At 46.2% G+C, this 12,559-nt stretch overlaps 1 protein-coding gene across 1 annotated transcript in view; it reads left to right on the top strand.

Moving 5' to 3' along the window:
* The window catches only part of DSG2 (desmoglein 2), a 110,771-nt gene that overhangs the window by 31,456 nt on the left and 66,756 nt on the right, over positions 1 to 12,559 (top strand). The window contains exon 2 of the mRNA XM_029591174.1: positions 8,385 to 8,420. Within this exon, the coding sequence (XP_029447034.1) occupies positions 8,385 to 8,420 (36 nt within the window). The remainder of the gene's footprint in view (positions 1 to 8,384; positions 8,421 to 12,559) is intronic.

Below are 12,559 nucleotides of genomic sequence, written 5' to 3' on the forward strand. Positions count from 1 at the left end.
AAATTGGGGGGAAAATGACTCTTCCACAGATTATTCTCCTGCGCATTATAAGTCATTTTTACCCTGTTTTTTTATTTTTTATATTTTGTTATTGGAATTCACAGGACTAAAATAAAAACTGAAAACAAATGTCCCTAAATGTAGTGCACCAGTATCTACTGATGTCATTAAACAGGAAACTTATTTGGTCTTTCATGCATGACAAGTTTGCTTAGCATCTGCATTTACTTTTTTTTTTTTTTTTTTAATATTCAATTTTCAGAATGCAGGCTACATTGTAACTTTATCAGAAGCGAATTAAAACTGCATTTCACTTCCAAATGCATTTTGAAGCTTATAGAATGCATTCAAAACTCATGTGCAAATTAAACTGTTAGCCAAAGTTTGAAACGCTTTTATTAATTTAAGCTGTTAGGGGCCAGCACGAAATAGCATGCCTTACCTACAAACAATTTGCTTAAAGTAAAATAGATGTTTAAATAATGGTTAGAACCATATTCTGCTGTTGGTGGTCAGTTAACATTTTATTTGGAATAGATTTAAGGTTTGAGCAAAAAAAAAAAAAGTACAGTGAGGCTGCAAATTGGTTTAGTTTGCTTGTACAATCCCCTTTTTGGTGGGTGTTCTGAATATATGGCATCCCGGGACTGCAAACTCTTCCTTTCTCTCGCTCTCCACGGGCCCTGGGTGCCAGGATCCTTTTCGGGGGAGGGGTATAGGAATAATTCTACTGGGAGGAAATAGTCTCTTCTCTTCTTTCTCTCGCAGATATATTCATTATTGGGGTGTTCTTTTATTGGTGCCACCTCTTAATCTCAAAAAGACACTGGACATGCTTGTGTGTTTGGAAAAAAAAAAAGGTACTGCAATCAAAAATATCTAATTAAATCTCTAATCTTATAAAAAAAAACAGTAATTGTCTCAGATCTGCACAGCTGAGCTTGTGTCCTATTCAGATGGCGGGCACTAGGAAAACAAACCCAGCTCTCTCAGTAATGGAAAAGTGGGTTCCTTCTCTATTCTTTCTCCAAGGTCCTTTGGGTAGAAAGCTTCAAAATTTACAGTTTGTGTCCTCATGAGCAGGAATGATGGCACAAAAGATTACTACCAACATAACAGGAACAAAATCTTAACTCACTTCTCTGATGGTCTGACGTAGTCTTCTACTATAACTCCTTTTAATGCAGGCAGGGAAACACACAGATCTTTTTCCTGACCACCTCCCAGAAGCAGGATCTGAATCCACTCCAAAAATCTTGTCTAAAAAAAAAATCTCCATCATTCTTAGATTTCCAGAGAGACTTTCTGGAAATCTGCCTCTTCCCCTGCTTATCAGGCTGTGGGACCAAAAACAGGGATTCCCTCAAACTCCAACAAAACTGCCAACTCAAAATGCTACGGAAAGTGCCACACCTTTCTCCCTTCTTTGCCAGCCTGTTAAAAAAAAAAAAAAAAAAAGCAGGCAGTCTAATCCAAGCAACCTCAAGAGAGGTGCTTCTAGAGATGGCCTTGCAACTCCTACCTCCTACTTCAGTTCTAACTTAAGGGTAAGGCCCTTACCCTTAAGGGTAAGGCCCTTTCTCTTGCACAAGCTGAGAGAGTGCATCTTTTGTCCAAAGATTTAATTGTGTGGAGCTTTATCCACACTCCAAAGCTCTTTTTGTCTGAACCTTAAATCTCATCCTTGGTGTTCTATTAATCTGTCAGAAACTTTCCAAGAGACATGACAGTAATGTGTTATATAAAATGGTTTGAGAAAAGTCAAGTTCAGTGATTTATGGGTCACATCTTTTGGATATGCTTTGACGATGGTGCAAATGCTGTCTTGTATTGTACTGCCACCTTGATCCATTTTCCTTAATGTTCAATGCACTCGGTTTATGGCCTTTTGCTTCAAAACACACCCAAGACTGTGCTTTGAAATCCTTAAAACCATACATCTCTCTTCTGAAAATCTATTTTTATATGGCAGACCAGTTAAAATGATTGCTGTTTCTAGGCAAAGGAAGAAAAAATTCTATGGCTCATCCAAAATTTTAGTATGCCCACAAATCAGTGCTGTACCTTTTTAATTGGGTTACCATTTATAGATCCGATATCTTACCATACATATGGAAAAAGCCAGTTTTTATGTTTTGGTACAGTTAACTCAGTTGCAGTCTAGGAAGACTATCTGCTTTATAACCCCTTTGTAACAGAAAATCCCAAGAACAGTGGGTATTCTTAAATATTCATTTGTAATCCTATAAGGCATATAAAACTTTTTAGTGGATAAGGAAGCATTGGTAATTTTAAATATTGATTTGAAATATATAAAAACTTCGCAAGCATGGTAATTTAACATTTCTATAACTATTTGCTACAGAGCTGGAATGTGCAACAAGAGGTTTAATGGATCAAATTAAATAATGGTCCAGCGGTTGGGTTTTGCTCCAGAGATTTAGCAGTGGGATTGCCCATGACAAATGAAAGTAAGATACCAGGAATAAAAAATTCCACAATCTGCCATGCAAGAAAATGCATTTTTATCATGCTGGTTTGTTTTTCAAATTTGCCTGGGTCCATTTTAAAGAAATTAAACCATGTAAACCATTTTGTCCTTCCTTTTTAAATCTTCCACTTGCAGTAAGTTTCATTTCCTAGTGTGTAGCAGATGGACTCAGGACCAATGGGTATAGTGTACTCCTGATGTCAGATTGAAATCTGATCCGTCTCCAACTGCTGTCAACCCTAGTACATATACCCCTGCAGGATGTGCAGCTCTTCAGTATTTTCCATCTCCATAGCAGTTAGGGACTCTATGCACGCTCGCACAGCGTTAGAGTAATTTTACCAAAGAAAACCAAAATAAGAAACCTTACCTCTACAGACGAGCCCCGCTCTCCTGTGGTGACACCCATTGGGTCCCTCCCCCAGTTGAGAATTCCTGAGGTGATTTCCACAATCCTTCTGAGGTAAGCCTCGGTCCGGCGGCCGAGGCTGAGAGGCAGCGGGTGCAACTTCGAGCGCAGTGGTGAAGGTATTTTCCTCCCCCCCCCCCCCCCCCCCCCCCCCCCCCCCCCCCCAGCCAGAGACCGCCCGTAACGAGATCAGGAAGCACTGAGACAAGGTAAGGTAGAAATCTATTTAAAAGTCTCCGGTCTCCGAAGCTCGAGGAGTCGCACAGGTTGCCAGCCAGGACCAGTGCCACCAGGTTGATCTGCCCTAGCAGGGTTTGACCCCAGTTAGATCTGAGGGCCATCCCACGTGGAGACCCTCCAAGGTGGTCGCCATATTGTCCACGTGGTCGCAGTCACCATTTTGATCTGTTCACCGCCCTATCCACTCTCCCGATCCATGCGCACAAATGCCTTGTGCACACAACGTCGCGTGCCCAAGTACCATGCGCACAAGCGACCCGCATAGCCACGTGCTTACTGTGCCAGGCGCATAACTTCTATTTGTGTGCACAACAGCACGCACATCTCCTGAACGTGCACCAAATCTATGCGCACAACTTCGCACCAGAGCGCATAACTGTATTTTACATTCACAAGCCATGGCACCACTGGAAAAGAAACTCAAAGCTCAGGGCCTTTGTCCAGCATGCCACATTAGAGCTGCACAGCATGAGGAGGCCACGGCCCTGTGTATACAGTGCGAGGAGGCCCTAGGGGATCCAGCCCATGGCCCTCCCCAGCCGGTGCCGGGTTCCAGCCTCTCGAACAGTATGCCGGACCAAGCATCTCCCAGCGGGGACCCTCCCTCAAACGGGGCTCCCCAGGGACATGGCACCTCTGAATTTAGACCCAGCATCTATCTCCTGCGTGGAATTCTTCAAAGGTCTGCATACCTTCATCCACATGCAACCGGAGCCTCCGATAATACGGCCACAAGCTCCACCGGAGGACCTCAACATCCCGGGACCCTGCCCAGGGAAGTGATTCCACCGCCCAGAAGCCCTACCTTCGGGGACACGGGCAACTCTGAGGATTCAGAACCCCTGGAGGAAGGGGAGCTCCCTCCGGGGACAGAGCCCCACCAAACCATGAGATGCTTCTTCACCAAGGACGAGCTTCCAGACCTGGTCACACACAGCTTGAAGGAGCTTGCTATCCCGGGCACAAGTGCCTCGGGGGAACCTAAGACTAATCCCCTACTAGAGAGACTCCATCAGACCTCCCGTCATTTCCCACTATTACAAGCCGTCCAGCAGCTAATTGACCTGGAATGGGATTCCCTGGAGACTACGTTCAAAGGGGGGTGTGCTCTGGCAGCCATGTACCCTCTGGACCCAGCTGTCAAATATCTCCTGGCGTGTCCGAAAGTGGATGCCATGGTCTGCATGGTTTCGAAGCACACTATTATCCCAGTAGAGGGAGGAGTAGCACTCAAGAATGCTCAAGACAGACGTCTGGAATCCATCCTCAGACAGTCCTTTGATGTCTCTGCTATGTCTCTACAGATCGTGGCCTGCTGTGCCGTGGTGACATGCGCCTGCTTATCACAGACCAGGAACACTCCTGGGGAAGCCCTGGAACCAGCAGTATCATTCCTCATGGATGCTGCTTCTGACCTGGTGCACACCGCAGCTAGAGGAGTGTCATCAGCCGTGGCAGCCAGAAGACAACTCTGGCTCTGAAGCTGGTCAGCCGATGCATCTTCCAAAACGAGACTCACAAGGAATTCCTTCGAAGGAACCCTCCTGTTCGGAAGCGACCCAAAGAAACTAGCCAACAAATGGGGTGAATCCCCACTGCCGCGGCTACCGGACAGGAATAAGAGAAACCAGCGACCCTTCCCCCGAACTTCCAGGGGCAGAGGATCACAGTGCTTCAACCCATACAGAAGCACATATCAAGCGGCCCGCCTACAGGCTGGAGCCAGTCCTGTCGGAAGAAGCACAACAAAAGGGGAGCCAGCTCAGGCCCAGGCCCTAGCCGCACCCCACAATGAAAATCAGCTGACCCGTCCAAAGGAAGAAACCATAGGGGGCAGACTTGCCCTATTCTACCAAAGATGGGTTGAGAACTTCGGACAAGTGGGTCCTAGCCATCATTCGAGAGGGATATTACCTGGATTTCCACCACCTCCCTCTGGACAAATTTGTGGAATCTCCCTGCCACGACCCTTCCAAGCAGATGGCAGTGGAAGCTACACTGACCAGATTGCTAGCCTTAGAGGCTATAACACTGGTGCCCGTGCAACAAATAAATACTGGGCATTATTCCATCTATTTTATCATTCCCAAGAAAGAAGGAATGTTCAGACCCATCCTGGACCTCAAGTCTGTCAACCACCACGTGAAGATTCCTCACTTCCGTATGGAAACCCTGCGCTCGGTAATAAGGGCGATATAACCGGGAGAGTTCCTTACATCCCTGGATCTGTCGGAAGCCTACCTACACATTCCGATTCATCAAGAGCATCAGCATTTCCTACGCTTCACGATGCTGGACTCACTACCAGTTCTGAGCACTCCATTCGGGTTAGCCACAGCACCCCGGACGTTCACCAAGATCATGGTGGTAGTGGCAGCAACACTGAGGAAGGAAGGAATCCTCATACACCCTTATCTAAACGATTGGCTGATCAGGAAAGCCACCAGGCAATCAAGAGAGTCAACTCTACTGGAGAGCCTCGGGTGGGTGGTCAACACAAACAAGAGCTGTCTGCAGCCCTTCCAATCTCTAGAATACTTGGGTCCGGTTCGACACCAAACAAGACAAAATCATCCTAACATCGACAAGGAGATCAAAATTGATGACCCAGTTGCGAACTCTGTTGAACGAACAGGGTGAACGAACAGTGTGGCATCCACACTGGAAGTAGTGCCATGGGCAAGAGCTCACATGAGACCCCTACAGCGCTCACTACTATCACGATGGAATCCACTGTCCCAGAACTACACCGTACGTCTTCAGCTCCCGGACAAAGTTTGGATCCAACTAAGATTGTGGCTACAAGAAGGCCATCTGAACCAGGGAGTGAGACTATCCTCACCATCCTGGAACAAGGAAGAGTCGGGGTGGAACATCAATCGCCTAGAGGCCTGGGCAGTCAAACTAGCCTGCCTACGGTTCAGTCACACTCCGAGACAAGTCAGAGTAATGTCAGATAACGCCACAACAGTGGCCTACATTAACTGTCAGGGAGGAACCAGAAGCCAACAGGTGTCTCTGGAAATAGACCCCCTAATGTCATGGGCGGAAGCAAACCTTCAAGAGATCTTGGCCGTCCATATCGCGGGGAAAGACAACATCGCTGCGGATTATCTCAGCAGAGAAAGTATAGACCCAGGAGAATGGAGGCTGTCGACCACAGCATTCCAGTTGATAGTAAACAGTAAGGGAACACCAACCATGGACCTCCTGGCAAACCGGTCCAATGCCCAAGTGCCCAGCTACTTCAGCCGCAGGCAGGAACCCCAGTCCCAGGGAATCAATACCCTGGTACAGACCTGGCCACAGGAGCCTCTGTTATATGCCTTCCTGCCGTGGCCCCTATTGGGCGCAATCATCCAGAAGATAAAACACCACAAGGGACCGGTACTTCTAGTGGTCCCGGACTGGCCGTGTTACGCAGACATGTGAAGGCTGCTGACAGGGAGCTCCCTCCCGCTACCTCCACACAGAGACCTGCTCCAACAAGGACAGATTCTCCACGAGGATCCAGCTAGATTCTCTCTTACGGTCTGGTCATTGAGAGGACTCGCCTGAGGAAGAGCGAATACTCGGGGGCAGTAATTGACACCCTCCTTCGAGCATGCAAGTTCTCCACATCCCTAACATAAGGATTTGGAGAGTATTCAAACCCTGGTACGAGGACCGCGACATTGTTCCACGCTCAGTCAAAATTCCTGTGATTTTAGAATTACTGCAGAACGGTCTACAAAAGGGATTGTTTCTCAACTCCATCAAGGTATAGGTGGCCGCATTGTCATGCTACGGAACCAAGAGCAAGAGCAGCAGCAAAGCCTCTCACCCGGATGTCTCCCGCTTTCTGAAATGAGTCAATCAGATCCAACCACCCCTAAAGTGGCCAGTGACTCTTTGGAACCTCAACCTGGTCCTAGATTTCTTAGCAGGAGCTTCCTTCAGACCTCTTCGTGGCCTGTCTCTCCGATTATTAACATTGAAGACAGCCTTCCTGGTGGCAGTCTGTTCGGCCTGTCATTTATCCTAGCTACAAGCACTGTCCTGCCAGGAGCCGTTCCTCAGACTCACCCCGGGAACCATCCAGTTACGCACAGTTCAATCATTCCTCCCCAAAGTGGAATATCACGTCCATCTCAACCAAACCATCTCGCTACCATCGCCAGATGAGCATAAGAATTTGGAAGAGTCTTGCAGCCTACGCAATCTCAACGTCAGCAGACTCCTAGTCCAATACCTGGAAAGGTCAGAATCTGTATGAAAGACGGACCATCTGTTCGTCTTTCACAGCGGGAAGAAGCAAGGGGAAGCGGCCTCACGAGCAACCATAGCCCACTGGATCAAAGAAGTCATCAAGGCGGCCTACATAGAAGCAGGCAAGCCACCACCTTTACAAGTAAAGGCCCATTCTACTAGAGCCCAGGCAGTGTCCTGGGCGGAAACCAAGATGCTGTCACCCGCTGAGATCTGTCGGGCGGTGACATGGTGCTCCATCCACACCTTCTCCAGGTTTTACCGTCTGGATGTTCAGGCTCGGGAGGACACAGCATTTGCAAGGACAGTACTAAGTGGGTCATGGGCAGCCTCCCACCTGGTTCGGGAGTAGCTTTTATACATCCCATTGGTCCTGAGTCCATCTGCTACACGCTAGGAAATGGAGAAATTACTTACCTGATAATTTCGTTTTCCTTAGTGTAGTCAGATGGATTCAGCATCCCACCCACGGCTGCTGTTACTCATGGAATCCTCTGACATCCCCGAGAGCGAGTGATTCACGGGTAAGCCATGCTTTCCTCCAGCTAGGACACCCATCCTACCGGGTGTTGACGTTTCTCAGTTGAGGGCACTGGCGGTCTCCAGCTATATAACCAATTCAACCGGTTCAAATTAAGTTAACCAAGTTATAAAGTTAATCAAGTTATTCAAATTATTCAGTCATACATATATCCACAATGCTTTTCGAGGAGAATACTGAAGAGCTGCACTTCCTGCAGGGGTATATGTACTAGGGCTGACGTCGGATTGAAATCTGATCCATCTCCAACTGCTATCAGGAATACACTATACCTATTGGTCCTGAGTCCATCTGTCTACACTGAGGAAAATGAAATTATCAGGTAAGTAATTTCTCCAGTTTTTATAGAAAGTAAGTCCTGCTGCAGAAACAGTTCTGTTAGTTTTAGGTTATTTAGTTGTTCATTTTAATTCACATTCTTGAAAATGATTAACTTAATTGATTTTATTTTACAGGTTTCTCTGGATATCGGATATGGACTTCATATTCAAGTAAGACAAGTTTCTTTTTTTTTTTTTGTTTGTTTAGATTGTTTGAGGGAGCAAGGATAAAACTGCATGAATTTAAGATAATTTGTCTTAAGAGCTGTGGTCAATTTTTAAAGAGCTTAAATTGTCCCCTTTGAAAATTTATTAGAGCTGAGTTCCTAAATTTAGGCTTCTAGTTTCATTAAGAACCTAAATTTAGGATCCCTTAAATTTTTGACCCTAAAAAGTGGGTGGCTGTGGGGGGTGGAGTTAAGGCAGGGATACGGCTCAGCCCAGACTTTCAAAACTAGGCACTTAACTTTGCATCATAAATCTATGCAATTGAACAGCAAACCTAAATTTAGGATCCTACAATTTATATCCGTAAATTATCTGAATTTTCAGCTGAAAACATAGGCTCTACATTTGGTTGAAAATAGGCACCTAATTTAGCTGAGCTACTAAATGAGGTGTGTTATTGAAATATTGGCCCCTGCATGTTTATACCTATGGAGATAATTTTCTTTAAAACAGCTTGGCTGAAGCTGTCCTTATGAGAATCCTATTCTAAACTAATGATTTCCTAAAAACAAAAAAGTGTGTGTATAGAGAGAGGTTTATACACATGTATGGATGACCATGTAGCTTCTTTGCAGATGTCTTGGATGGAAGTAGATTTTAAATGTGCAATAGAGATCACAGTTGCTCTAACTTGTTGAGCTTTTATCTTAAGTAGACCACGAAGTCCTGTTTTGTGTAACGTACACTGGGATTGCCAATTAGATAAGCTTGTTTTTTCACCAAATTGCCTCTTATTGCTATCATAGAAGAGAAATTACTGTGAAAACTCTCTAAATGGTTAGGTTTTATCTAAATAGAATATAAACTCTCTTGCAGACTAGAGTAAGCAGTGATTACTCAGCTGGAGAAGAGTGAGGATTTGGGTAAAAAAAATTGGAAGCACAATCTATTTAAATGGTAATGAGACTTTTGGAAGGAATTTGAGATGCCTTCTTAAACCTGCTTTTTCCTTGAATATCTGCATGTAGAGAGCAGAAACTACTAAAGTTTTTTTGAGGCTAACATATTCTGCAAGCTGATGTGATGACTTTTAACAACTGAGAATTTCCAAGTAAGGAAATTTTAAAATCCATAGTTGCCAGAGGTTAAAATGGAGATTTCATTAATGGAAAAAGAACTATATTAAGGTTCCACTGAATGGGAACTTGATTGGAGGTCTTAAATGGTATAAGACCCTTGATAAATTATGCTGCTATGTATTGAGAGAGAAACCCTGCAAATAGTGATTGTATACTGATGTTGCACTAAGGTGTATTCACTGAATTGGTTTTAATCCAGTATCGGAGAGGAGAATATATTGAGGAAGCAAACTAATGGTACATGAAAAGGGGTCTTTATTACGAGGTGAAAACCAATGGGGAAAATCTTTTTCATTTGAAGTTATGATTTCCTGGTAGCAGGTTTTCAGTTGCTAAAATTACTTGCTTTATTTTGGCAGGAATCTGTAAAGCCGGTTTTGCAGCCATGGAAAGTAGATCTGATGAGGCTAAAATGGAGCTACAAGAGCTATTTTTCTCATCATTTTTTTTTAATTTGAGTAATGTCCTTTAAATGAAAGGAACTGGAGGAAATGCATACATCAGTTTCCCATTCTATGGAATTGAGAATGCATCAGTTAATGCATTGTGGGTTGGCTTCTTGGATGGTAATTTATGGTTGTACAGAGGCACAAAGAGGTCTGTGTATGGCGTTCTCCATTTTTAAAATAAATGCTTTACAGTGCTGGGGTACAGAGACCACTTGTGAGGTCTCTGTACCCCAGCACAGACCCCTTGTGAGGTCTGTGTCAGGGGACTTGGCAAGTCCCCTGACACAGCGATTCTCAACCGGTGTTTAGCCAAGCACCGGCAGGTGTGTCGCAGCTCCCGGTGTCCCACTGCCCCAGTTGTGCTTTCCTGCCCCTGAGGGCCAATGGGAAGCAGCCTCCATTCAACCTGCCAGTGGGAGTAGGGAGGAAGCCTCTGATTGGCCAGTGAGGCAGGAAGAAGGAGGTGTATAGCATAGGCCTGGGGGGGGGGGGGGGGGGGAGGGCTGGAAGGAATGTCAGCCAAGGGAGCTTATCCCAATGGCGGCAACACGGAAACCCGACCCCAATCAAACAAGGCCGCCATGGGAGCTCATCCCCGTGGCAGCAAAAAAGAAGGCCCGCTGGAGGAAAGCCATGATGGAACTGGAGCCCATCCCTGCAGAGAAGGAAGAAGAGGTTTGGCGGTGAGGCCCAGTGCATGCATGTGTGAATGTGAGCCTGGGTGTGAATGTGAGCCTGGGTGTGAATGGGTGCCTGGGTGTGAATGGGTGCCTGGGTGAGAGCTGGTCAGTGTGGGTGCAAGAGCATTTGTGTGTGATTTTTGAGCTTGTCTATAAGAGAGTATGTGAGTGATTGAGAGAGATTGGTCAGGGAGGTTTTGTGTTTCTGTGTGAGAGAGACTGGTCAGGAGGATGACTGGTGTGTGTGTGTGTGTGTGTGAAAGACCAAGGCTGGACATGGGGGTGTGTGAGTGAGTGAGCCCTAAGAAGAGGATTGTGAGGACAGAGCTTCAGCTGCTGCTTCTGGTATGTGCTTTTGGCTTGCAAGGGAAAGGAGTAGGAGAGTCGTTGGAGAGGGAAATTAAAGGTGTCTTTAAGGGTTTTTTTTCTTGATTAACTGCCATTTTAATTGGGTATTATGTTGTATCCATTTTGAAATATTTAATTGGTATTTGGACAATTTTTAATTTTAGAGTTTTTAATTGGATGTTCTGTTCATCAGCTGTTTTGAAATATTTATTAGTATAGTTTTACAGTTATTTCTGTGCGGGGATCTATAGGAGCTTGGCTTGTTCTGTTTTCCTAATAGGAAGTATATTTGTGTTCAGAGCCTGGTTTAATATTTGTAGTGTTGCCTTTTCATAGGGTCATTACTGTTGGAGTGCATGCCATAATGCAGGTGTAACTTTGTGCGGATTAGTTTGTGTGCATTATTGCAGATCTTGGGACTGTTAGGTGCTATATTTGTTTCCATTTCTTCAGGTTTGCAGTGCATGCAGAGTGGCTTTTTTGGTTTTCCATTCCAGTTTCTGTCTCCATATTTATAATTTTCCTAGCGTGTAGCAGATGGACTCAAAACAAGTGGGTATAGCGTGCTCGTGCTAACAGTTGGAGACTGATCTGACGTCAGCACGGGTACATATACCCCCACAGGAAGTGAAGCAATTCAGTAATTTCCGTCTCCAAAGCAGTTTGGAGCTCCTTCACGCTCGCTGAGCGTCCTTCCAAATTCTAACTACTAAATTCCTAGACGATATCTAGTAACGATGAGCCCCGCACTCCTGCGGTGATACCGGTCGGTCCCTCCCCCGGTTGAGTTTCCCGAGGTGATTTTCGTGGTCCCTCGGAGGTAAGTGCCTCGGTCCGGTGGCCAACTATAGCGGCAGGGACCTGCCCCCGAGCGAGAAGGGCTCGGGCGCGGCCTAGAGGCAGCCTTGGTCCCGGCGTGGACTTGGCCCCCGAGCGAGACGAGTTCGGGCACGGCCTAGAGGCAGCGGGTGCACCTCCTCGAGCGCAGCGGTGAAGGTACTCGCCCTCTCCCCCCCGCAGCCGGAGACCGCCCGGGTTGCAGCCGGGAAGCGCCGAAGACAAGGTAAGGCGTGTATATATATATATATATATATATATATATATATATATATATATATATATTTACTTGGTCTACGAGGATCCAAGGAGAAGCAGAGTGTGCCTCTGGGGCGGCCAGTTCAGTAGGCCGCCATTTCGTCTGCCTGCTCGCCATTTATCTTCTACCTGAAGCGTCCTAGCCTATTCCTACATGCACGGCGATAGGCGTCCGTTGCTACGCACACGACCGTTGCTACGCGCACGGTGATCGGCGCACATTGCTAGGCGCCCGTTCATAGGCGCACATTGCTAGGCGCCCGTTCATTGGCGCACATTGCTAGGCGCAAGTCCTTAGGCGCCCGTTGTAGGCGCAAGTTCTAGGCGCACCGCTGTAGGCGCACTGCTATAGGCGCACATTGTTAAGTGCAAGTTGCTGAGCGCTGGTTTCAGGCGCCTGCTTTTGCGCACAGCGCAGACTCTTATTGAGC

This window comes from Rhinatrema bivittatum, chromosome 2, assembly GCF_901001135.1.
Source record: "Rhinatrema bivittatum chromosome 2, aRhiBiv1.1, whole genome shotgun sequence".
Taxonomy (NCBI): Eukaryota; Metazoa; Chordata; class Amphibia; order Gymnophiona; family Rhinatrematidae; genus Rhinatrema; species Rhinatrema bivittatum.